Source organism: Linepithema humile, chromosome 3 (genome assembly GCF_040581485.1).
Source record: "Linepithema humile isolate Giens D197 chromosome 3, Lhum_UNIL_v1.0, whole genome shotgun sequence".
In the NCBI taxonomy this organism is placed as follows: Eukaryota; Metazoa; Arthropoda; class Insecta; order Hymenoptera; family Formicidae; genus Linepithema; species Linepithema humile.
Genome location: NC_090130.1, coordinates 27,765,822 through 27,792,021, shown reverse-complemented (window position 1 = coordinate 27,792,021; position 26,200 = coordinate 27,765,822). Strand labels below are relative to the sequence as shown.

The 26,200-nt window shown below is 38.2% G+C and overlaps 1 protein-coding gene across 4 annotated transcripts; it reads right to left on the bottom strand.

Moving 5' to 3' along the window:
* Positions 1-1,649: 1,649 nt before the first annotated feature.
* On the bottom strand, positions 1,650-25,157 carry LOC105678953 (uridine phosphorylase 1). Of its 4 annotated transcripts, none has more exons than XM_012378688.2 (6): positions 24,766-25,157; positions 8,888-9,011; positions 7,238-7,399; positions 5,322-5,507; positions 4,858-5,190; positions 1,650-4,524 (listed from the first exon to the last, which is right to left on the bottom strand). In XM_012378688.2, exons 1-6 carry the CDS (start codon positions 24,801-24,803, stop codon positions 4,339-4,341), a joined length of 1,029 nt encoding a protein of 342 aa, XP_012234111.1. In that variant the 5' UTR covers positions 24,804-25,157; the 3' UTR covers positions 1,650-4,338. The 4 variants fall into 4 exon arrangements, with proteins under 4 accessions (XP_012234111.1, XP_012234108.2, XP_012234109.1 ...); XM_012378685.2 differs by lacking the exon at positions 24,766-25,157 and adding an exon at positions 15,967-16,438; XM_012378686.2 differs by lacking the exon at positions 24,766-25,157 and adding an exon at positions 13,981-14,585.
* Positions 25,158-26,200: the final 1,043 nt, after the last annotated feature.

The window sequence follows — 26,200 nt, the reverse complement described above, 5'->3', positions numbered from 1 at the left end:
TTCTATTCGACGACACATTGCTCCTGATTATCGCACGAGGACGAGAATCGAGGAATAATAATATCTTGATGTTCTTGACATTCCCCTAAGAATAAGAAAATTGACGGTATTATTTCTTAAATGCGTTTTATCCTTTCTTTTAACAAATTAAGTTTTTTAATTTTGGATGATTGTATCAAGAAAAATAGAATATTTTATTTCTTAGAAAAAAAGGATAAAATTTCTGAGATATTTTATAATTTTTATTCAGAAATATTTTTGAAATCAATATTTGATATCCTTCGAGTTCTTCCTCTTTGAATCGTCTTCGTGAACCTGCGTTGCCGATGCTTAGAGGTGGAACGTGATTCCTCGGATTTTATACGCGCGCTTTCCGCGAGAGATAAAGTCACAAACTGGATTCGCTCGTCGAGCGACGGCGACGAAACTCTATACTCGAATCGTATGTTTGTCGGAGACGAGCGATCGATTAGTCATTAAATTGCAGAACTCATGTGGAATTCTCTCGCAAAGTCCTTGCATATTCATGCACACTCCTCGCTACTCTAATATTTACGATAATTCACGAAGTGTAATGTTACATTTCTTTCCTGACACACGTCTATTTATTTGTACATTATTTAATAAACATACATCTCTCGCATCTTGAAACCGCATTGCGTTCCTTCCGCATTTTCAATTAGATAGTAAGCAGTGTTTCACGTTTCGTAAACCATTATCTGCGCATTTATTCTGAACTTAGAATACTTGTGGAAATCGGGATAAAAATCAGCGCTGTTAGATATATAATATTTTTTTTTATTGTCTTTTTGTAACGTACAATCAACAACGGTTTTTTCTTTTTTTTTTTTATATAGTTTTATATAACCCATATGCCAGCAATTAGTTTTCTTAAAGGGACACGTTAAACGTTCTCCTGGGTTAGTATATAAATAATTGAGTTCACAATGAGAATATAATTAGATAGATGAATATTATCAACGAACTTATGATAAGAACGTCCAGCCGAGACATCGGCAAAGGGCGGGACACTCGATTAACGTTGTAGTCACACGTGTGCGAAAGAGGTAACAATGAAGAGTAAGTTTTAACATCGTAAATAGAGCAATAGCCGTTACGGACTCGCGAGGAGGAATAGGTAAGATCGAACATACATATATACGTATCAATGTTAGGTACATTTTGTTAACACACGTTATAAGTACGCATCACAGATATGTCGTTGTTTGTAGAACGAAAAGAAACGCGAATGGTGTCGATGAGGAAGAGACGTATCGATCGTTCCGAAAACGATGCGCATCAGCGGCAGGATTTTGTCTCTTCAAACGCGACACTTTTTTTAAAAAACGCTCCGAGTGCTTTCTCCATCGAAAATTCTTGAAGAAATTTAGCGAAACTAAACCACGCTCCACCGGTGCTCATCGTTCTCGAATATCCCGTATATTTGATTGCGGGCACGTAACAGGCAGAAGAAAAGTAACCAAAGTCGACGTTCGAACGCATGATTTGAATAAAACGAATGATGCTCGTTGAAAACAGGAACGGGAAACGCGGTAAAATACGACAAAAGGAATCGGTTGTTTGGCACTGACAACGTGCCTGAGTGTCTCTCGGGATGTATATAAAATAGGGAATGAAAATCGATAAAATCTGCAACAATCTCAATAGTGATCTATTATAATACTACGTATCGACTCTGAGCTCCGCAACTCCTTACATTTGCTGTAACGGATGTGAACGACGAAGGCAAATTGTATGCATCAGTTATAGCAACAATCTTAACGAAGATGTATCGTACAACTATACAACTTTACTATCTACGGTAGTAAGATATCGATAATAATAACGAACAGGACGTAACGTGGACGCTCGGGGCTGGATAGTATTACGGGTATAATATATATTTGCAATTTCTTACGAAATACAGTTTTATAATATTTTGCGCAATTGTGCGAGCAAAACGTTTCAGTTGTCGTCGTGTATCTTGTCCCAGTTTAGGTCTCGTTGTCGTTTATAATTTGTGATAAGTAATCTTATAATAATTTTTTTTTGCATTTATAATGCTTGTTGTTTTGTTTTTTCGACATATTTATGATTAAATGTCTGCTTCCGGATAACATAATCGCTTGAATATGCTTGGATGCTTATAAATATCTTTGCGAAAATATTGATTATTATTTCGTGGTCGTGGAAATTTATTTCAACAATATAAAAATTACGAGTGGTCTGCATTTTTTTATACGATATTAAGATCGTGAAGATTTGTCCTTTTTCTGAATGAAATTTTTGTCAAACGGAATTATAATATTGAACACTTGAAATTACAATTGGTGCAGCTGTCGACCAATAGTCACAGAAGAAAGCGTGGCAGTATAACGCACATTATTGCAGATTACAATTAAATCACTCGTCATAAAACAGTCGTTTCAATTTTAACACTCGTTATTATAATATATTACCATAATTTGGCGTTATCAGACGATTCTGCGTAATCGAAAGCCGCGCGAGATCTTCGGGCTATATTTTTAACTGCGTTCAATAGAAAAATCAAACTGCTCTGTATACAATAACGACATAATAATATAATAAGCTCTAAATACGAGGTATTGTTAATTATGGATCGTAACGGGGAGTTGAGAAAGGATTAAGAGTGCAGAGCAATATTTATTAATTATTCCTTTCTTTCTTAATACCTGAGTTTCGATATTCTGGAATGCTTATTACAAGGAGAATACAATTTGACCAAACAACGATCTGTTTGGGGAACGCGATCTTTATTACAGTTCCCAATCCAATCTCTCTGTAGAACTTAGGACGTTATTGTGAGTGTTTCGAAACTTACATGTACAGCGTGTATGTATATGTATGTAGCCCCCGCCCACGTTACGGATAACAATCAAACGAAAACGCGCTAGTTGTTCGACTATATATATATATATATATATATGTATGTATATATATGGAATGTGCTACCGGACACTGCTAAGAGTGTGCTAATACATAGATATCACGCGCCGGCGAAGGCGCGTGGTCTCTAAATTTACAATTCCTCTCGAAACTGCTCTCGATACTACGCGCAAACTTCGTAATAAACCGCAAATAGGTCCGTTAGCGGATTTTGTCTAGTTTCTCGATTACAAATCCCTGAAGACAAACGTCAACACTTTATTCAACGAGAGAGAGAGAAAGAAAAAAAAAAGAAAAACATTTCCTCCAAATGTCGTGCGTTTAATCGGCGAATGCGCGAACGTGCTGCACGTTGTTGCCGGCGAATCCTAAAATTAAATCTCTACGGAACTACACAGACTACACAGACCGGTTGCACCGCAGCCTCGATTAACTTTCTGCGATTAGTCTGTTGCCCTTATCGTAACAATTATAATCTACACATCTGGGATGTATTACACATTTTTTCTCCGTGAGTTTGCGAACAACGAGAATCTTTAAGTGAGTTTGACGATTAGGTTAAAAGATATATTCTTTAATCATAATCCAGCGCTAATCGGTGATGGTACAACCGGCCCTAACGGATATGTGGTCGTGAAAAATGTGCACGGTTTTTCTTCGTTCGAGCGCAATTTGTAAGACTCTGCACAGTTTGTACTTGGGCCACCGCGCGAAACAAGCGGTGAAACTTTGGCGGTCGCTTCGGTATTGATAATTCGTTAATTTTCTCGGAATATCAAGCTTCGATGCGCCCTCATATTGCAATGGCGCGGTACGCTTTTGCGCAATATGAAGAACTATATCATTCCTGATTACATTATTGAAAACGTAAAACATATAAGATTTTTGGAGAGTTCTTTGAGCAAGGAATTCAATGTCATTTTGAGCCAATTAAATATTTTTAAAAAATTGACACACACAAGAATATAACATGCATAAAATTTGGCAATTTAGCTGTTATAAATCAAACGCTCAGAAATATTCTTATCGCGACCAGAAAGAATCTTTTAAATATTTTAATCAAGAATTTTATTTCATGTGATAATTTGAATATACAGGCAGATTCGAATAATTGAAGTACTTTTATATACACACAACAATGGAAAGTTTTTAATATTTCTCGCATTTTTTTCAAGAAATGTTGAAAATATTCCATCGTAACGCACGATACTTAAATCGGTCAAATCTGCTTCTGCATTCAAATTCTATTTTGACTGAAATACGCCATTTTCGCGAAACGCGATTCTTCTCGCGATAAGTAAACAGTATACAGTGGTTTGTGCGGCGTGAATTAATTGATCGTCGAAGCCAAGCCGATGTGTCCGATCGCACCGCGATCCCGGGAGATCTCCGTGACCGCATTTCCGGGGTCATTGCGAACCGCCCGATTACTTAATCGTAATTCTCGGACTCCTGCTGCACCAGCTTGAAACGGCGCGGGCTCTTCACGTACATTAAGCCGTGTTGTCCTTCCAAGGAGAGGCGGCCTTTTCGCTGCAGGTACGTTGTGATGTAGCGGGCGATCAGCTGCTGCGGTCGCATCTGCCATTCTTCCAACACCTCCTTAGGCGCCAGAACCTTTGAAAATCAAAAAGATCGTCAGCGAAGATCGATCGGACGTGCAACGGCGATCGTATTAATTATGTCGAATGTCGAATCGGTCCGAATAAGTCGATCGTGGGGGAGACTCTACGCCGCTAACTTTGAGATCTTATTATTTGTGTTTGTTGCGCGAATCCTCATAACGTCGCGAAGCGAAGACCCGATATATACAGAGCCGTTTCAATGACAGCGCGATAATCTCATTGCTCGCGACACACGCGCGCAGTTCGCATACGCGTCAGCGTGTACGGAATTCCTCGCGGGCGCGGGGGTGTTGCGAGGTGACGAAAATACGTGTATTAGATATACCTGGTCGCCTTTCAGCCGATCCACTATTGTCACGCACACGACGGCGGACTGGATGCCGGCGTGGTGCGTCAGCGCGGCGAAGCAGATGCTCTCCATCTCGATGTTCACCACGCCGGCTTTCTGCAGCTTGGTGAGATACTCCATCTTGTCGGCCTCCGTGAAGTCGCAGAACGCGCCGTCCAGGCGGCCCTGGCCTTCGTAAAAGTCGTTGGTGCACATCGTCTTGCCGATCACGGTGTCGTAGGGATCTTCGCGGTGGGCCAAGGCTCTGAGATCGCGCGCCAGTTGCCGGTCGAGCTTGGCTGGCCTGCTGATCACTTTTCCAAGCACCGTCTGCAATGCGGACTCGAGTTTAATTCTATTATAGACGGAGTAACTCGCTATCAAGACAATTTGTGAAATTAATTATTCGGAAAAATTATTTCGCCCTCTTCGTTCCGTGTTAAAGAATATTTGTCACTGACCAATTCCATGGAAGGTCTCATCCTCTCGTCCACGGCCTCCTCTGAGATGACCACCGTGCCACCCTCATAGCCGATACCACCGCAGGTTCCGATCCTGAAGAATATCGGATCCTTTATCCTCGCGTGGTACATTAGTTTGATGACTTCGTGAAGCAGAATGCTGACCGAAGGTATACCCATCCCGTGCTAAACAGACAAAATTTCTTCTGTGATTTTTTTCTTTTAATTTAAGTAGCCGTATTCACTTTTATTCTCCATCTGGTTAAAATTCGTTAGATTCCTGAAAAAAATTTTTACCAGATTTTATCCGGAAAGTCTTTCCGTGTTCCGTGTCAATTAAGTTGCTCGCTTTTATTTTACACTTTTCTGTACATGAGCCAGTTTTTTTTAACTTAATTATTTTAAAATTAAGTTGAATTTATTTTTTTTTATAAAATTTTTATAATATTAATAATAAATTGCAACTAACTACGATTATATTCAGATAATTCAATTACTCGAATTGTTTGAATATAAATGAAATTTGCGATATATTATTTCCATTTAAAAAGGGCCGGTTATTATTCTACGAAACAGAATGCATATTTAAATATTTTTCTACTTCACGAATGAATAACATAAAATATATATTTTGCACTAAAAATTTGCGATATCGAGAGTATTCGCTCGAAAAAACGCCGAGGCGTAATAATTGCTTCCAGCATCCAAGTAACGCAATTGCGTTTCGAACTTCGCTCGGCATATCGCGTACATAATTCACGCAAAGTGAGACGATGAAAAATGGTTTGACCATCCAGGCGTGCAAATCGCGCAAGCGGAGTCTTATAACGGCGGAGCGAGGCAGGTGGCAAGCACAGTTAGCGCGGAATGTTAGCAGATTTTTTTTCTCATCAGACGCGGTTTGCCGCGCTACGCTATATCGAATCTTGAGATACTAATGATATTGTGGTTCGCCTTAAAAGCACGGTGATTATTTAATCAATGGCTATTTAAAAGTATTAGCTATCACAATACGCCAAGCGGAAATGGCAAACGAAATAGAAATTACAATTAATATTCTAATTTTAAAAAATCTTATTTTTTTTTCATTGCTGAATTTACTTTGACTTCCTTGAAATCAGGTTGTAAAATATTGGGTTATGGTTCGTACTTTTTACGCAGTATGCTTTTGCGCAACGTGAAAAAGTCGCGATACGCGAAACTTGATTGCAACTTTAACAAATAAATATTTAATTTACGTGCTAATTAAAATGCGCTTTGCTCGACAGAAAAATAGACAGATTTATTTTAAAAATCCAATATTAATTAAACCCTTATTAATTAACCCTTAAATATTTTTTTATCTTTTATTAATTAAAAATTAACGCTATTTATTTTATCATTTTCTAAAGTTTCCTATTAAAATACTAATTTAAAAAAATATAATATTAATTTTATTGAAACTATTAATTTAATCATACATTAATTTTGAAATTGAAACTAGCAATCCGCGATATCTTAAGTACAACGTCCCTTTTTTTTTTATGATGACAATGTTATTATATATCGATTGATGTCAGCAAATTGCGGAAATTGCTCAACATATTTCTACACACAGCTGATAGTGTCTCGATATCCAATCGAATTACGCGAAATCGGTCACGGCTCGCGTTCGTTATTAAAGGATAACAACTTTCAAGCGTAACGCGTTCATCTCGTTAACGTCGCGCTAAACAGGCTCGATGTTTGTGCGAAAATAAATTCACCTCACGCCGTATTCACCATTCGGTCGCATTCCAATCGCGATAGCACAGTACGAGGTGCTACAAAGAAACGAACCGCCCTACTAGACCCGGCCGTTTCCTCGACAATTATTCGACGACGTAAAATCGAAAGGTGAACGTCGGGCGAGAGCATCCGAAACGTGAGATACTTACGCTGATGGAGAGAACCGGGCCAACTTTGTACATGCAGTAGCGATAAGAGTTCTTAGTGATGTCGAGGAGGGTCGTTCCGGCGGGAAGCTTGTGACCTATCTCTTGCATGATGTAGTTTGCGAACTGTTCCATTCGCCTCGGCGTTCCGCCCATACAGACAAACTGCGGCAAGAAAAGAATACAATTCCAGGGAAAGAAGTTTCGTAATAAAAGAAAGAAACCTACGCAAAATGATAAACGTGACTGGAATAAAAGCGAGGTGAAAATAATGCTGGCGAAGGGGGGAAGCGAAGCGAGCTAATTCGTCAAAATGACCTTTCGCTTCGAAAAGATCACTGATTCATCTCTCGAATGTCAGAGATCGTCGGTTACAATGGTAAAAATAAACGCGCGGTGGTCGATGGTGTAATTCCACGTCACTGAGACGCATTTCACGACTTATCGATGTCGCCGACATCACGGGCGTATCGCGTGACATCGCCAAGCCTCGTGCCGGTCGCGATACCGCGAGCAGCGTGTATTCCCGTTTTCCCGGCTCAAATCGTGCGTCAAGTGCAAAGAGCAAGGATGCATTGACTAACCGATTATTGACAAACGTTCGCCGGGATGTCATACGAATTGCTTATATCAGCGGAAGTCAAAGGCCCGATATTTATGAATGATGTAACGTCTTACGTCGTTCTGTATGTGCGATAACGCGTGGATAACGCGTTGAAAAGAAGACAGATTTGTTATTCTGACAAAAGGCGACTGATAAAGATCTCTCTGAAAAATATACATTTCTGCGTGAAGATTTCGAAAGTATTTAATTTTAATACAGAATTTAAATACAGATTTATCGTTGTAAATATGAAGAAAAAAAAAAACAAATGCGAGAAATCTGCGATATTCCATGCAAATAACGCAACGTCATGATGATAATTATTGTTTGTAATTATTGTCTGTGGTGGCATTCCATCGTGGAATATTTATCAGTGTGTATTATGTCATTGATATGATACAAAACATGAGAGCAATGCCATTAATTAAAACATACGATACTAATTAGAAGAAAAATGATCAAGCGTCGTAACGACGTACTTCTGATAAGCATTTGAATCACTGAGTTTCATAATATCTAATGAAATATTAATATGAAAACATTTCAATATTTAATTCAGGTTTTGCCGTGGGATTAATAGCATATGCATTCACATGTACGTACACTGAAATATTTCGATGCGAATATAATATTTCACTAATAGCAAGTCGATAATAGCGATTCTCAGCGAAAATGTCAGTAATTTATTAACTAATTTCATTGAATAATTGAAAATAAAAGCCCTCTGAATTAAGCTTCACATGTGGGAATAAAAACAAAATCGTATTACAAATTTAATCTTGACTGGATTTTTCTTTTAATAAACTTTTAATTAATATCGAACTTATCAAGTTGACAAGATATTATTACATTGAAGATCAAAAAGTTTGTAAAAGACGAAGACACGGAATAAAATTTTCATCGAGCACGCGTGTAATTTATCAAAGTATACGCCTACACAAAGTTTGATCAATGCTATTTTATATCAAGGCTTTCTGCCTACACAAACATTTTAAATAATTTTTCTTCATGTCTTGTTTTTTATGTCAGAGAACTATTATTCAACTTGCCTTTACGTCACCGAACATCTCAACGAGATCGTGGGAACCACTGCCGAGTGCGAGATGGTACAATATGTCCTGATCCATAAGCTCGATGTTGGGGTTTCGTAACCGTACGGAGCCATCGCTGTACCTGAAAAAAGAAAAAAAAACATGTTATTTATATTTTATTGTAGAGCGTTTCATAAATAACGTCAAAAAGCTTGCGCGTAATTATCGTATTTAACACGTTAAAATGATAACTCCATCGCATCGTGATGCTGAAGCCACATCAAATATTTGATTAATTTTTCCGCAATATATCGCGATATATTCGCATTTGTGAAATGTTATAAACATATAAAAGCACAATTAATGTACGAATTTGTTGCGAATCAACTAAATCGCAAATAATCGATAAAATTTCGCACGTTTATTTGCATCTATTTAAGCGAAATTGCGTCTATTTGCATTCAAATATATATACAGTGCAAATATTAAGAATAAGATAATTTATATATCTCTGCATTGGAAAAGTGGCTATATTAAATATAGCAAACATTATGTCAATTTGCTACTATTAAAATGTAAATATGTATTTATTTCTAGCGTACGATATCTTTTTATTGCTCTTAATTTATTACAAAATATTCGTAAGGGAATACAAAATTTCATAATTATAATTGCAAATCTTACGCATCTTTGAACTAAAATATTATAATAATAATGTTACGCATTAATGCAGAAATCCGGAATTATGTAGTTTAGTTTTCTATTTTTTCGTAATACCACGAAAGATAAATCTTTTAAAAACGAACACATGCCTGCACGTCGTGTAATCGTAAGTTATTCGTAGTTCCTAAATTAAACATAGATGAACTTTAATTACATTGCGATGATGACTTCTGACATGACGACGTCACAAACTTAATTTTCTGATGGACGGTCACACTGTTAACTGCATCACCGTCGAAAATTAACTCCGTTAATGCGCTCGTAAGCCTAATCAATCTGGGCCGCCGACGGATTCGCGCGCGGTAATTAAGTCATCCTCGTCCGTCGACAGAATAATTTGTATTTGATTTCTGACGGCGCTCGGTAATCGATATGAATTGTTACGCAATGTGATTGCGAAAAAAAAAAATATTGCACGCTTATATCGGGTTGCTGCACTTGGAATCGCTTTAATGTTATCAATTATGAAGTAATGTCAGAGGATAAATAAATAAATGCGGAATGCTGTGAACTTATTTCAAATATTTCAGATTTCTTAATAAATTTGTTGAGTTCGGTGCATTTAATAAAGAATTTAACGAATTTAATAATAAATTTAATAAATTTTTCTTAATTAAAAATGTTTCTTTTTTCGTATTTTATGCATGTATTTATTGCATGTATTTATTGCATGATTTTAGGAAATAATATCTAATAGAGCTCGGCCAACTGTGGGCTAACACGATTATCCAATGTCGCTTATACACACATGTCTAAAAATGAAAATCTGAAAACGTCGTGGTATTTGGAATGCCAGAAACAATATTTACAAAAATGTATGCCGCGTCTCGAGGATGGGAGCAGCTTAAAGAGGATTTAAACTGACAAGTGAGCTGTGAGTTGTTAACAGAACGTTGCGGCTGTTCGCCTGTTTGAAGATTCACCGTAATTCCACCGGATTGTTTGCTTTTCCAGACCCGTGGAGTTTTCTATGGAAGAAGGTGTTCGTCGTGCCAATAGTTTAGGTTCGCTCATTATTTCCAAACACGTGATAACGCCGCTCGGCGGCGCGAATGTATATGCACTCCTTTAATCCCGGCAGAATATCGTCGTGATTTACGATCGCGAAATAGCACGCGGCCACGAATCTGTTCAGTCACGGCGCTCAATCAATGAATAATACTCACGAGTCAACTTATATTTGTTACACTTTGGCAACGGTTGTGCGTACCGTGAATACCTTAGACTTTAGACATTTAGTTATAACATCTTTCTCAGAAATTATTTCGTAACTCAGTTTCAATCATAAACCGACTTTGAACGCATAGCTTTACACGCGGAATGAGACGCAAAATGAAAACAGCCGAAAAATTCTGTTGTTTATGGCTGAACGAAGAAACTTCGTTGACAAATGATGAATTTGATGGGCCAAATTTGAGGCCAATATTTTATCAAATTGTTTAATTTTTAGCTGAACGAAGAAAGCCTTTCGGCCAATACGGTAATTAATTAATTATCTTGCTAATCAAGTTTTGGATTACATTTCTGACAAAGTAAAGCTCAGCGCACAAGTTAAGCTAAGAAATAAGTTTTGTTATTCAAACAAAGTTTCTTAATGCTGAGAAAAAGCTTTTCAGCTTTCGGTAAATTAAACTTTAATATCGTAAAGGCGATAAAGCCTCTTTCTTAAATTTATTTGAGATAGGATTGAATTTAATTGGGTATTATTCTCTACTTAATACCAATGTGATTGAAAAATTATTGATCCGATGATGAATGGTTTATCGTATCTTCGACGCGCTCCGCTCCGTTTATCAATGAAGAAAAAAATCGTTTTCCCTACATTCGTTATCAGGTAAAAAATCGAGGGAAGAAGTCGGGTGTAATCTGACACGTCATTTTGTTGATCCTAGCTGCACTTGTTCCATTATCGGGCAAAATTTTTTCGTACCCGTTTGAAGAATCGCCTCTTCTACCCGCGCTATCAGAGAAAAATCGAAGGGGAAAGCCGGATGTAATCTAACATTTTTTTCCTATCCAGCGCGGCTGTAATTGCATTTGTATTTGCCGATATCGGCGCGTCCTTCAATTTTTATAAAGAACCCTATACACCTTCCTAGTTGCCTGCGAGATATCTGCGCACGAGGACTAACTAAGGTTTCCCATTCTGCCGTTATCTATCTTTTGTAAGCTTGCGTCGCTTACTTCACGGCGGGCTTCCCATTATTCTCTTTACGGCCTGCGCGGAACTCGATGGAAACTACGCTTGTGCGAATAATGCGGGGAATGTGAAGACACATAGTCTACGGTTCACCACCGGAGTTGCGTTCGCCGTATTTCCGTCACACACGAGACAAAGCTATGCGTCTTCGTTGCGGAGCCGCGTTATTGTTTGATGTTTCTCCCGCGCACATCTCGTAATAACTTCTGATATTGCTCATACTGAAGGTGAAGGAATTTGCGAGCTTATCTGTCCCTAAGATTGCTTACGGCTGAAGCGCGGATGATAAAATGGAATACGTATATTTTTTACCACCAATGTGTAAATGTTAAAATAAAATTATCGCGCATTTTTCTATAATGTGCTGAATAATGAATAATACTGCAAAATTATTGTTATTTGAGTAATGCGTGTGACATATTATTTAAAATTTTGCATATACATTACTCGAAAGTTGATCGTGTGATAATTTATGGTTACGCAAGATATCAGTATTAATGCCATTGCATGTGGACATAACATTACAATTATTCTAAACATATTACAGTTAATCTAAATTATACGAGAATATTGTTTTATTTTCAACAATTAATTTATAGAATTGTGCAACGTTTATAATTTTATATTACATTAACATGATGAATTGAAGCACAGCTCAACTCGCAAAAATTCTAAAGCATAAAATCTCTACCTCCGCGTATGAAAAATTTTACAGCAAATAATTGTAGAATTAACGTCACGAGGTTTCTTTTAATATAATTTCCAGCTTATTTTATATCACACTTTTAAACCATATTCCTTTTTATTCCGGACAATTTATTTTATAATCAGATTTAGAATTGTAACTAAAATTACTGACTAAGAAATGAGAGAGCATATTTTCCCAACGAATTGCGAATCGCTCGAGCAACCCCCGTGAGTAAAATCAGTTCGAGTGGTTAGGTTTGTTTGACAGGCACCTGAATGGATGAAGACCTGATTGACAATTCTTTCTGTAAAGAAAAGCCTGCTCGATCGAACTGTTATAACTACTTGATCTTCCTGTCGTACACGTTGAGCAAGCTCGTCTGACAACTTTACGGGCAACGAACACGTTAATCCATCTTCGTGCCATAAAATATACGTACGATTTTAATGTTTAAATAGAAAAAACGACTGTTTTCAGATATAGATTTATTTTTGACAGTGAAACGTCGATAAATGTCTTTCTGGTTATTTGCCCTGAATTTCTGACTTTCGAGAATGACGGTTATTGGAAATTCTGTTAACAATGTGACAGAATGCCGTATCATTCCGATAACGTACGAAGGGTTTTGTTCATTTGAGGATTAACAGCGAAGATATCTCTGCATCTGCAAAATGTGCAGTCAATCAGCGTACTCTCCTATTATTTTCTAAACAATAGAAGACAATTTGAAAGAAGGTTCGAAAAGCGCACAGTTATCTTTGCCGCTGCAGTCATTGAAGAAATTATCTATTATCTAGGTACATATTAAATATATTAAATAAATTATCTATTATCTAGGTAAATTATTTATTAGTACGAAATGTTAAATGAAAATGCTGAGATTTATCGTAATTAAATCTTATATCAAAACGATCTACCGATGGAATTAACGAAGCATATTGTTAATTTCAGCTGTTAAGATACGTCTCTGTTTTACCTTCTATTTTTCGTAAAATTCGTTTTTTTTGGCTGCGTGGCTTGAAAAATCCTTTCGAATCGACCATCCGTAGTGTATTAGCATATGTACTTTACTTACAGAAAAGGACTTTTCATTCTACACAGCCAAAAAAAAGTTAAGTGTATTTGAAAAAAATAGGTAAAACAGACCACTTTAGGATCCCCTTAAATGAGAAAATCTGATCAATTTTCTTTCTTTTTAACATACAAAACTCATTTTGTACCATCTATAATTGGATGATGTTATGAGGAAAGAATTAATTCACTAAATTAAGGGAAAAAATTAGTTACATGCTGTATCGGCAATATTAAACTACATTTTATGCGGAATTTATGCAAAACTGGTATTTGGTGATTTAATAATTTTTGCATAAGTCGTTACAGTTTGCGATGGAAATTTAAGCGAAATCCTACTCCACTACGTACTGGATTTTAATCCAGATATTCGAACCGAGCCGAAAGATGCTTCCAGTTTTCTGTCTTTGCAAAAAAAAGCGCCCCTACCTAACCGGATTGGTGTACTCCCTGGTCTCCTTGGCCTTGTCATTTTCCACCGGCGGTTTCAGCGAGCAAACGTGCTCCTCCGACTCGTCCAGAGTTCTGTTCTCGCAGGCGCACGTCGGCATCCTGATTTTTCCCCCCCCCCCCCACCCGAATGAAGAGATAGATTTCTCGCGCGAAATTTGCCACCGAAATCGGCGAATCACCAGTACGCTCGTTCGCGTTTACCGCGTGCAAACTAACTCGATCCTTGCTCGAATACCCCGGGCAACTCCTCGGAACCGTCACGTCGTAGACGTCGAAACGACGATGCGATGGCACGAGCTGCGCGATTTGCGACCGAAACTATTCCCTCTGCCGATTGACGATGTCAGAATAGTTGGCGGCGATCGTTACGAGGACTTTTATACATCGCTCAAGACACATACCGAGCATCGTCGTTTCCCACCACATCGTCGCCGGCCAATCGCCGGACACGTATGTGGACACAGACACACGCGTAACCGGTCGCGGTGGCCGGCAAGAGTGTAAACCAAGTCCAAGTCGCCGGCCGCCGAAGCGGGCGTCGCGCTCATTTGCGAGTCACGCAAGTGTCGATCGTCGTCAACGCGCGCACAGGGTGCTTGGCGACGAGGGGTGAGGACGCGGGTGTGCGGGGGGGTGCGCGGTGCCGATCGCGTCTTTAAAGGTAGTCTCATGGTCGCTCGCCAAGAGCGGAGATAAAAATGCTCTACGCGCGCTCTTTATCTGAAACGCGCGAGCGCCGCTCTAGAATTTTATCGAAAGGACAAAGGACCCCGCACGATTCTCATGGGAAAAAGTCAAATTCTCTGAATTTATGATTAGATAGCGCTGTGGCAAAGATATTCTCAACGTTCGGCCACCAGCCGGCATGCTAGAGTGAGACGGCTAGCTGTAATCGCACCAATTTTTATTAATAAATAAAAGTGGCATATGCGCACGAACATTTGCACAAACGTAAAGGCATCTGCGAACATCTATGCATACAAAATATGGGACGAACTCGCGTAAGCAAGCATGCAAACGGATCTTGCGACGAAGATCGCATGCACTTGTTCAAATGATAACTCAAAAACTGTCCGTTGGAAAGTTTTGTGCTCATCGGAATCTCTTGATCGGAGACGCAAGAACTATGTCATATTCACAAATTCAGACAGTTTGACCGAAAATGTTTTCCCATAAGAATCCTTTGCAGTTAGTTTCTCTCGTGCTTTTATCACTGAAAGAGCGAGTATCGGAGTTTAAAGTAGAGAGTGTGCAGGATTTGTACGTAATGAAAAATCTTCATTTCCATTTTGTTTTCTTCTTTAATTCATTTCCGCTTCGCGGTGGATGCCGCATGAAATCACCAAGCATTCTGTTACTTCATCAGCGAGCTATTTCATCATTTTATCGCTTCGGATAGAAGCAACGGACTGAGATGCAGCCGCTAACGCTTTATTACCGTCATCAGAAAGCTTCGTTAACTCTCACGACGAATTTATTGGTTTTCTGGCAGCAGTAAAAAAAGATTTTAATCAGACATCGAGCCGGAATCGACACGTAGCATGCGTTGTAAAAAGCGAACACTCGATTTGATAATACTCGGAGAGTAAATGGATAAGTTACGTACAACATTTTTTTAGATTCTAGATATCGCTCGAAACATTGTCGTGCAATTAAAAAAAAGCTCCTTATCTTTATTGCTTAAACTTATGATAAATAATCGAAGTCCCCGATGTTCCTGATTAAAAATTGCTCGTAAAAAAAGAAAGCACGAAAACATCTGCTACAACATATAGAGCAGCATCTCATTTAGATCGATCGACAGCTCCTTTGGGGCATCCGTTCATTTTCCGGTCTGAAACCGCGTGAAAACAGCCGTGCAAAATCGTCGTCTCCACGTCGAACCGGGAGATTGGAGTTATTCGCGCGATTGTAAGGGTCACCGCGAACGTTGCGTGACCGATTCCTAGCCTTCGTATATACCTGCAAGAAACACCGCCCCGATATTCTTCCGTTTGTATGAGTGTTTCTTTTTCAACGGTGTGGGTGCGCTGGCAGTGAGTTCCAATCGCGCGCGACTTCCCCGAGCAATTTGCCCGTAAATTGCCGCAAAGCTTCCCGCGGGATATCGATAAATAAGCTACGTCCCGTCGACCCGCTGCTTGTTTTCTTAATAACGCTGCTACTTTCATTTCCTCTGTGTGCTTCCAGCCGTTAAAACGCGCGAAATTTTACGTTGGCGAGATAAAGCACGTCCATTCTTTGACGGAGCGGAGCGCATTTATCCAATCAATTCGAAACTCTATTTATTAGGTGTAATCAGGACGGCGAGAAAGCTATTCTTTATTTCGCTAGAAAAATAACCTTTTCCTGTCCTTCCGAAAAGCATTGAATAAGTAGAAATGAAAAATAAACGTAATATTGTTTAGTTTTGGTAGAAAAATTGATAGATTTCAACTTTTTTTTTCAATTCAAATTTGATAGAATTTTCATCACAGCGCCGATAAAGAAATCTCTTTCTATGTTATTTAATTTTATTTTTTATAAAAAATACATGGATTTAATTCCCGGATTTTGCTGTATTCGAGTGAAATTTCAAGAAGAATACGCGTTGTTCATTTTCTCGGCATTGATAATAATAGAATCGGCGATGATCTCACGAACTCACATCACGACGACGTTTAGCTACAAGTACATATTTCCGGAACCGTGTTGCATCGATCATTTCGATCACGATCACTTTACGTTGGAAGGGCACATTTTCGCATATCGATTCGCGATTTACGATTCATGTTTCGTGAAATCTCGATGGACCGAAGCAACAGTCCGGTTGTTGCTCGCGTGACGATCTTCGTACTGCGGGACGGTGCTGGATTGCCGCTACTTTTAGATCGACGATGCTCTACTTGCTGTGCGAGAAGCGCTTTGCATTAGCGCACGCGAGTCATAGACGAAAAAAGTAATCGAGAAAGCGTGAGCGCAGCTTGCGACTACAGATCAATAATTATTAATAAATATGAACAACAAGTATTAGCATATTTTATATAATTATTTAGAATTAGCAAAATATTTTATCTATAAATATATAAAAAAGGTTATCATTCGAGTTAAAGATTGGGGAAGAATCTGCAGCAAAATTTACTCTCAGATGCGAAGACCGACTATATTTGTCAATTTATCGGCGGTAATGAAATTTATGCGGAAACTAACATTTCTTTGGAAAGGGATCCTTTTAACTTGAAGTATATCCTTCCCAGAGAGATCAGTCATGCAATATTGTTGGATGAACTGCTATTGCACATTTGATAGGATGACGTGCTTCGAATGATATCAATCTGGATCATACAGCTATCGGTTATCTAACAGAATACTGTCTTCATAGCGATTTAATGATATATCCAGATAAGATCCAATATAGAAATAATTAAATTAAATTTGCTATTAAGATACTGATAACATCGTGATAAATTAATCGCATGATAACTCTGCAATCACAAGATTAGAATGGAATATACCTTTTTTTTTGTTTATAAATCCACAGACTAAAGTATACGGATTATTGGATTATTTTAATTTTTTAATTCTATTGTCGGCGCTGTTATTACATGTTTGATAGGATTATCCAACGCGCTTCGAGCTGATATCAGACTGAATCTCACAATTATCTAACGCAATATCGGCTATGGGGACTTTCCGATGTGGATAGAAATGCATTTTTGTCGCTGCGTCAACAAACACAATGACTTTTAATTCAATTGCGAGCGCGTAAATATTTCCTCGATTCTTTGCCGTTCCAGTTATTTCAGGCATGTTTTCCCTCGCGATAGAAGATAGCGTTCCGCACATATGAACCAATGTATTGTCGTTTTTTTTTTTCCACGGTCCTTCAATCTCGCTCACCATCACGCGTCAGACGCGTAACAACGAGCCGTGCTTTCACAGAGGACCATCGATTTTGGATTCAATCGATAGAATTGAATAAGCTGTATCGCGCCACAGGCAATGACACCCGCTAGTATTCGTGCATCAGAACCGATATCTGACGTCGATATCGCGCCGTTTCAAACTTTGGAATTCGTCGCGCACGTACAATGCGCCGTGTGCAGCCCGCGTTATCAGTCGTGGAGGGCCCAACTATGCAGCCTCTCAATTTCGCGAACTCTAATATGTCGAATTTATTTAGGATGGAGAATTTGAGGTGACTAAGAGAGAACGCTCGCGAGAAAATTAAGCCTGTTAAAATATTTCCATTTATATGTCCGTGATATTCTGCTTCTGAAGATTTCTGGCACCCTAATCCGGGCGGTTTTGGTCGACATTATGGAGCGAACGTGTTATCGCGTTGCTCCTGACCTCTGACCTCATTTTCGTATACGGGCTTAAAGCGGCACTGGTCGCACGCGTCGGAATATGAGATTGTGCATGATATGCCATTTTCCGAATTCAAAGGTTCTCAAACTTTTTGCATTTCCTCTTGACATGTTAGAAACTCTCCTTTCTCCCTTTTTTGGGTAGAAAGAGATTAATATAGAATTTTAATTAATGCAGAAAATAGACGTGGAGATTAATTTTGAGTGCACTGCAGAATTTTATTCTTTTTTATTATATATTTTCACAAAGTGCAATTGAACGAATAAATATTTCTTGAAACTGTCAGTTATGTATTTTTACGCGTCTTTGAAATTCCTCAGCTCGTAAATCATGTAATTTGGAAAACTAATGTCTTCACTTGGAGGGAATATTTTTTTAAATATGTGCCATAAATCTGTTTCCCGCAGGAAAAAATCTCGTTTTATTCACGATAGAAATACACAGGGGACTTTCAAGTGCTTCCATGACAAAAGATAATCCAAACTCAAAGACAGGCTTATAGATCCGAAAGACTTATATACACTGTATAAAAAAATCAGTGTAAAGTTATAACTATTATGGTGGATTATTTTGTAGCAAATTATAAGCGTAAATTCTCACACGTAAATTTACAGCTTACAGGCAACATTAATTTCTAGCCTTATTACTGAGGCAGATTGCGCAAGTAAATTTACGTTGTGTTGGGTTGGTAATTTCAGATTTTCCTATAGTTGTTTTTTACGCAAACACGCTTAAAAATCGTGCGAGTGAAACTACAACTTCGACAAATATTTAATTTACGCGTCAACTAAATTGCGTTTTGCCTGACAAAAAAAATAGACAGATTTATTTGCAAAATCTGAAAGTGCTTATTACACAATCCGATACAATAACTGTAAATTTTTTGTTGTTTGCTTCAAAATTTACACCTATAATAGTTGTAGTTTTGCAGAAATTTTTTTACAGTGTGTGATAAAGAAAGAAGATCCGTTATGCTACAGAAAACACACGTGTCGATGCATGAACTCTTCGATCTCATACGTGACTATATCGGCTATAATAGTAATTTAAAAAAAAAATATGTATGTTGCGCGCTTTTCTAAAATGTGAAGAATTTATTGGTTCAGATGATAAGCGCGATAAAATTTTATGACCGGCTTCAATACGAGACTCGGTTAATCCGCCGCGAAAATATTGTGAAATATTAAATGAACACCGTTTTTACACTATATATCTGATTATATAAACAATATCGAGCGGTAGCTGTCGCTACTACCAGAATCAGGAAAAGGTCTTCGGCGATTATTGATCGAACAAACTGGTGCGTAATCAAAGTTCGCCAGTGCGACCAGGCTTATTTTATATTACGTAATCCAACGCGAATGATGGGATTAACAATATCGATTGAATAATATATCGGATATATCGCGCGATTTTGCTGCGGACTCGCTGCAGTAGTGCGGCGCTTTTTATCACATTAACATTAACTACTAATAACCAGTAATGGCACTTATCATTAAATGGTTACTATCATTAAATTCGCATGCATTATTAACATTATATGAACATTATGTTACAGAGACTGTAAAATAAATTTGTAATTATACTTTTATCACAATCATAGTGTGTCATAGTTTTCTATTTTCGATTATAAAACACAAGCTTTCAAGCTTGCGATTTACAAGAAACAAAAGCTTGTCGGAAAATTCAATTTGCCCTACGATGTAGACTCGAACCCCAAATTTGTCTCACGCGATCGCAAGAACATGTCCCGCCTTCCAGAGGAACCATTCGCCTTCCAGAAACACGACGGTTTATTGCCATGTCCTATCTCCGGTTGCTACGACAACCAAAGAATCCAGAGGGTGTACATATTGTGTACAGATGAGAGACTTATGCTCGTATCGGGATAAAAGCGGGGGATATTTAAACTCCCGGTTGTCGTATAACACGAGATGATACCTTCAACGGTTTTAGATCGGTCACGATCTCCTCCATGCGCGTGTAACAAAAAGCAATCGTGTGTATGTAACTCTTGGAAGAAAGTTTCCCGTGTGGATTCTGATGGATCTATTGATAATGAGGATAATCCGGCACACGTGGAGGAAAAGCACGAATGTATCATACGCGAGAGCGAGCTATAATTGGGGACAGCAGAGGGTAAATAATATTAATAATAAATGGATTTTAGAGAAAATAAGCTTCGAAGTGGAGGTAATGAGAAAAGCAGGATGCTCTTTCGTTATTAATGTGTTATTAAAGGCGAAATGAAAAGTAGATGATAAAAGGATGAAATGTTATTTTTCGTACTTTCTTTATTAAATAGCATGTGCGGAAAGGAAACAGAATTAATATTCAGTCTGCCAAATCGTTCAAGATGCTCATTTCAAAGTCATAAAACGTAAAATACAAAGGTAAAGGAATTATTAATAAATAGAGATACATATTTTGCTGCATATTCAAATAGCAAATCTAATAAGGACAAAGGAATGCAGCGCACAATGCTATAAAGCGGGTACGTATGTTACGCGATACCGTACATATTTTACGCAAATAAAAGGAAAGCGAGGGAAACTTGCGCGACACCCTGTATATCCCCTGTGGGACACCGGAGCGTGTACAAAGTATGGCCTAGTTTTACAGTATCTTCGCAAAACGTTGTCCATTCTTGTCGGAATTCCCGAGTAACCCGATTTGCATTTAAATGCGTACCAAGGCTAAGTTTCCTCTCCACACATGTCGTTCGATATTCCGTCGCGTTTCTCGCGACTTCGTACTTGACCGACCGATTAATTATTTATCGCGCTTCCTAGCTTCGTCGATCCATCCCGCGAGACACTATATGGATGTTCGACGGCGGAATTCGACGACTCGAAAGTGACAATAAGAAATCGTCTGGCAGGGCAAATATTGAAACGCCGAGTGGAGAAACGACTATTGAATCTACGCGGTGCGCAATTACTGATTGTGAGTCACAGAATAGCGCGCGTTGCTGTTGAAGTGAGATCGGGACTTCCGCCTTTGCGCGCATTTACTGACACCGGGCACTTTGCATTCCATGTCTTGAAGGATATTGCAAGCTAGTAAACTACGTCTCTTCGAAGTCGCGTATTTCAAAATCATAAAGATGAGAAAAAAAATTAAAGTACATTTTTTAAACGACAGTAAAGATTTTTTTCATTTTATTGGCAAAACCTATTAGAGATTTTATTTAAATAAGAATTTTGCGCATAACTTATGAGGTAAAAATTGAAAATTTCTATGGCATATTTATTGAAAAATATTGTATATGTTTTATGTTTGTATAAAGTATGACATATGCAGCGATATTATTGACAGGTTTGTTTGATTTGTGTTAGAAAGTTGAGTGGACGACAAATAAAAGCAGAAAAGGCTGTCCCTTTCTCGCGTACTTCATTCCCTTAGAAAAGCAGCTTGATATAACCGTGTAAAATAACAGAGAGAGAGAAAGGAGCCTCGCAGACCATTACCTGTAGAGTTTATATAACCCATTCCAATTTCATAAGCTGGCACGAGCGATGCTGAAGAGATGAAGAGACCAATTTATTGTGCAAATAGCATCGCGAATTTATCCCCGAAATAAGCAATGTATTACTCTTTGCGGTAAAAACTATCTTTTCCTGTGCTGCAACATGCAACGTTATGTTACTGTTATTCCCATTTTCTCGATTTGCTTTTAAAATCCGTCCCTTCTTTAACGACTTATTTTTATCAAGTCATAAAATATTTGTCGTATCTCGTGGTGACATTGCATGAATATTATCAGGCGCCACGGAATCGGCGCTACGCCCCCCTGAATTTTTCTTCATGACCGAAAATATTAAGCATCAAATATTTACATCAAAGGTGAAAAAATGAGTTATTTTTCTTTTCTTTTTTTCTTCTTTTTCCTTTTTTTTGACTATTTACTCGTTCAATTGAAGTATATAAGTATACTATATAACAAAAAAAAATTAAGCGCATTAAGTTAATTAGAACAAAACTGTGCATATTTTTCGCACATTTATACTACCCGCTAAGTGGCCTATTACATGGTGTTTGAATGGAGTTACATACGTATACATATTATAAATGTATTATGTATCCCCTTTATAAATTTTGCCCTCCCAGATGAAAAATACTTCCGCGGCGCCTGAATATCGTATTCTTTGCCGTCAGTTGTTATCCTAATTTTTGCTAACAGACAAAAACAGCGGAAGTTCGTTTACTAGAATCCAAGAAAATATTTACAAGGTAAGAAATAATTAAATAGAAAAATTTTTGCTAGAAAAAAAAAGAGAGAAAAAGAAGACTAAACGATTCTTTGTGTTGTGCAATAACAGTAGCAAAACGAAAAATTGTAGGATCTGTTGGGCTTTCAGGATTAATTCACGAAGGAACTTGGTCGGCGAGGGGAATATAGAAAAGGGCACGATCTGCTTCCATACGTTCTTATTAATAGAGTCGCATCGATCGTCCACTTCGTTGGCAACGAAAGCACGTAAGTCAATGTACACGTACTCATGCGTTTCATTCGGCCTCTTCTTTACTCATCAGCGTTCGCGGAAGTGTTTATTAACGATATATTCCGTAGACATTTTTCAAATAATTTCAATTTTACGGTGTAATGTAATACACATTGAAAATTCATTAATTTGGCTTTTACATCTTTTGTTTGTTAAAAATAAAAATTAAAAACTTGCGACAAACGATTGGAGAAAAATTGACTTGAAACCTCTATTAAAAAGTAATGTAATTTATTTCAATAATGTAGATGCAGTTTATAATTGTGAACGTTTCAACTTCAATTTCAATCTTCTGTATTGATCTTGTTGATTTCTCGCACAACTGCAATTAGTTAATCTGGCAAAAAAGTTCCCGACGGATACTGCGTTACATTATACTAATTAAAGAAACCGCGCACAACTACAAATCGTTTATCGATATAAAATGTACTTGATTCATTCTGAACGAAGGCCACTTCTGATCTAATCGTCAAAACATAATTACGAAAATTGGTATAACATATCGAGAAACGTAGCTATGTAACTGGAAACGTTGAAAAATGTACACATGCCGCTTTCATTTCGTACTTCGATTTTTCACCGCAATGTCCATTAGTCGTCATGAATTAGTGACTATTTCTCTTTGCGTTGTAAATGATTAATTGCTCATCACGTTAAGTATTTAAAAATTGTATTAAATTAATATTGATAAAAGAATTAAAAAAATGTATTAATCCAGTTTGAACTATTTTGTTTAGACTATCTCTTTTGCGTTGATAATACAGTTAACTTTTTAATCAGTCGTGACCTTTTTTTAAAACCGTGCTTGAAACTTTATAACTCGAAGAGAGATAAATGAGGTTTCTATATTTAAAAGATCACTGCTATAAATTTGTGGTTTAGAAAGTTTTTTCATACGCATATAACTTGTTATTCTGCTTTTTATCTTGCTTATTGCCGAGGAAATAATCTGTTTCATTGTAAACACGGTTTTTAATTAAACTTGGTTTTGAGTTTTAATTAACGTTGACACACGGTGACAAAGGTTTTTAACACAAAGCGGAAGAAAGTAGACATAACACGTATTTCAATAAAACACCTTCGATATTAAAATGGAGATATGACTCAAATACTGCGCACAACAAAGTTGTGTTGTATTATAAACGTCATATATTCTCACTAATTAACTTTACTTTTTTATTTTTAGTAAAAGTGTTTCTAGTTAAGCTTTTTTATTAGCCGAAATACGATCAAGCTCAAATGAGGACAGTATCGTTGATTGACACTTTATTTTTATTTCTTGTCATGCAACCACATTTTATTCCACACGTCGTATACTTTGCATGCTCGCAGCATGCGCAAATCATCCCCCAAAGTGCCGTGTATCGTGATGCAACGAGACATATTTCGTTTCGCACGACTGAGGACGTCACACAGAACTAAATCAAATTTTTCAATCCGATAATCAAAGGAATGTTTCGAGAAATACTATTCGAATATTATTCTTTCAATTTTGCAGAAATAAAAACAGAGTACTTTTATACGTCTCTCTCTCTCTCTCTCAAAATATCTTATAAATTGCAAAATAAAACATCAAACATTTTAACGTTCTTCTTTTCTTTTATGTTAAAATCACACATCTGATCGATTTTTTAACGCGCGCAACGATTCTTTCGGGATTTCGCCCTTCGATCGCACGATCGCGATTCGTTTAAAAATTCATGACGCGAACGGTGGCGGTCTCGGTTCGAACACTCGCGAAAGGCGACCGCGCGATCGACTCGATGGCCAGCCCAGCCCTTTTTCGCGCGCCCTCGAGGAACGCGAGCGTGTGTGAGACGGGCAGGGGTGAGACATCGTCGAACGGCTCTTTCCCAAGACCTTTCTCGCAACTTTTATCTCGGACACCAACAACAAGATCACTCACAGGTCCAGCTCCTCCTCCTCGTCCAGCAAGAGACTCATCCTTTCCGCCTCGGAGCAGTGCGCGACGTGCGATGTGTGCGGATACGGGTTGATCCTCGCTACTGCGGCAGGGGTGTAGTCCTCCCGATGATCTTCCGCAGGACTATAGTCGCGGAAACGCGGTGCCGCGACTCTACTCGCGCGCTACCCTCCCTTCCTTTCTTTCTCTCGCTCTCTCTCTCTCTCTCTCGTTCGCATGCCTATTCTCCGTTCCTCTCTCCATTTCGCTCTGTCCTCCTCACTCTGTCTATCTCGCAATTTTCTCCTCCCCGCTTGCCGCATACTCCGTCCTTCTCCGATTCATTCCTTTCCCACAGTCTCCGTCCTCCTCTTTCTGCACGCGCAGTGCGTCCTTCTCTTTCTGCTTCGCTTTATCCTTCTCGGTGCACAATTTCTGTCCCCTTCTGCCCGCGAATTATCCTTCTCTCCCTCGCACCGTTTCTCCCTCCCTTTCCCACCTCACCTTCTTTCGCATTATTCTCTCGCTCGCACGGTTTATCCGTCCTCCTCTTCGGTTCACTCTGTCCTCCTTCCGCTCGTAGATCTGATCCAGGTGGTGGAACACTCGCCCCTCTCGGTACATGCGCATTTCACCGTCTCCTCACAGCTGTCGCTCCCTTCTTTTATTCTCTACCCTCAGCTGGTCGACGCACGCGGTAAAGATTCCCCCGCGTAACCTATTTCGCGGAAATCGACAGTTCAACAATTAGATAAGTGCGCCAATAAACTCTTTAATTAGCAATTTACATAATTGAACAAAGTTAAAGCACGCCAAGTACGTTATTACGAATCTTCAGACCTTGATGTTTCTCTCGTAAACGTTTGCCATCGTATAGTTTGCACCGCAAATTCATTTATAATCAGTTAAAAAGATAAACTTGCAAAATTAACTGTAATTAGAGATGTAATTCAACATCCCATTCGCATGATAAATAAATGCAATCAATATCCATACGAAATTAATTATACATATTCAAATATTTGCAATTATTATGCCACCGTTTTAATCGCTTTTTGGTGTAGAGAATCTTTTTGGAAATGTTTCGGAAAAAATATAAATATAAATGCACGCTTGAGAAAGATACGAAAAATATGTCCTTGAAAAAAAAAGAAGAGATAAACGCACGTATGCCAAAAGATAAGTTATCTAAATGTGGTTATTTGATTATGTGATGCGCTTAAGTGGCACGCAGAGGATAGGAAAGGATTTGCGCGGTACATGCTTCATGTAAAAAATTTGCTACCATCATATTTCTATTACGGTCTTTTTATATTTTTAGCAACATCTATTATATGTTACAAATAGGTCGGAAATTGCTATTTATTTCACCCCTTGCCGTACCCTACTAAGTGGAAGAAGAAAAAAGGACAATAAAGCACAAACGAACATGATAAAT

Bases quoted from the DNA above. Each gene is read 5' to 3' on its own strand.
- LOC105678953 (XM_012378685.2), bottom strand. From the start codon at position 16,175: ATGAAAGTAGCAGCGTTATTAAGAAAACAAGCAGCGGGTCGACGGGAC. The intron at 9,012-15,966 runs GTATATACGAAG...TTCTTTTTTCAG, and splicing joins CGGGGCGGTGTTTCTTGCAG to GTACAGCGATGGCTCCGTAC. The intron at 7,400-8,887 runs GCAAGTTGAATA...TTCTTGCCGCAG, and splicing joins AGATGTTCGGTGACGTAAAG to TTTGTCTGTATGGGCGGAAC.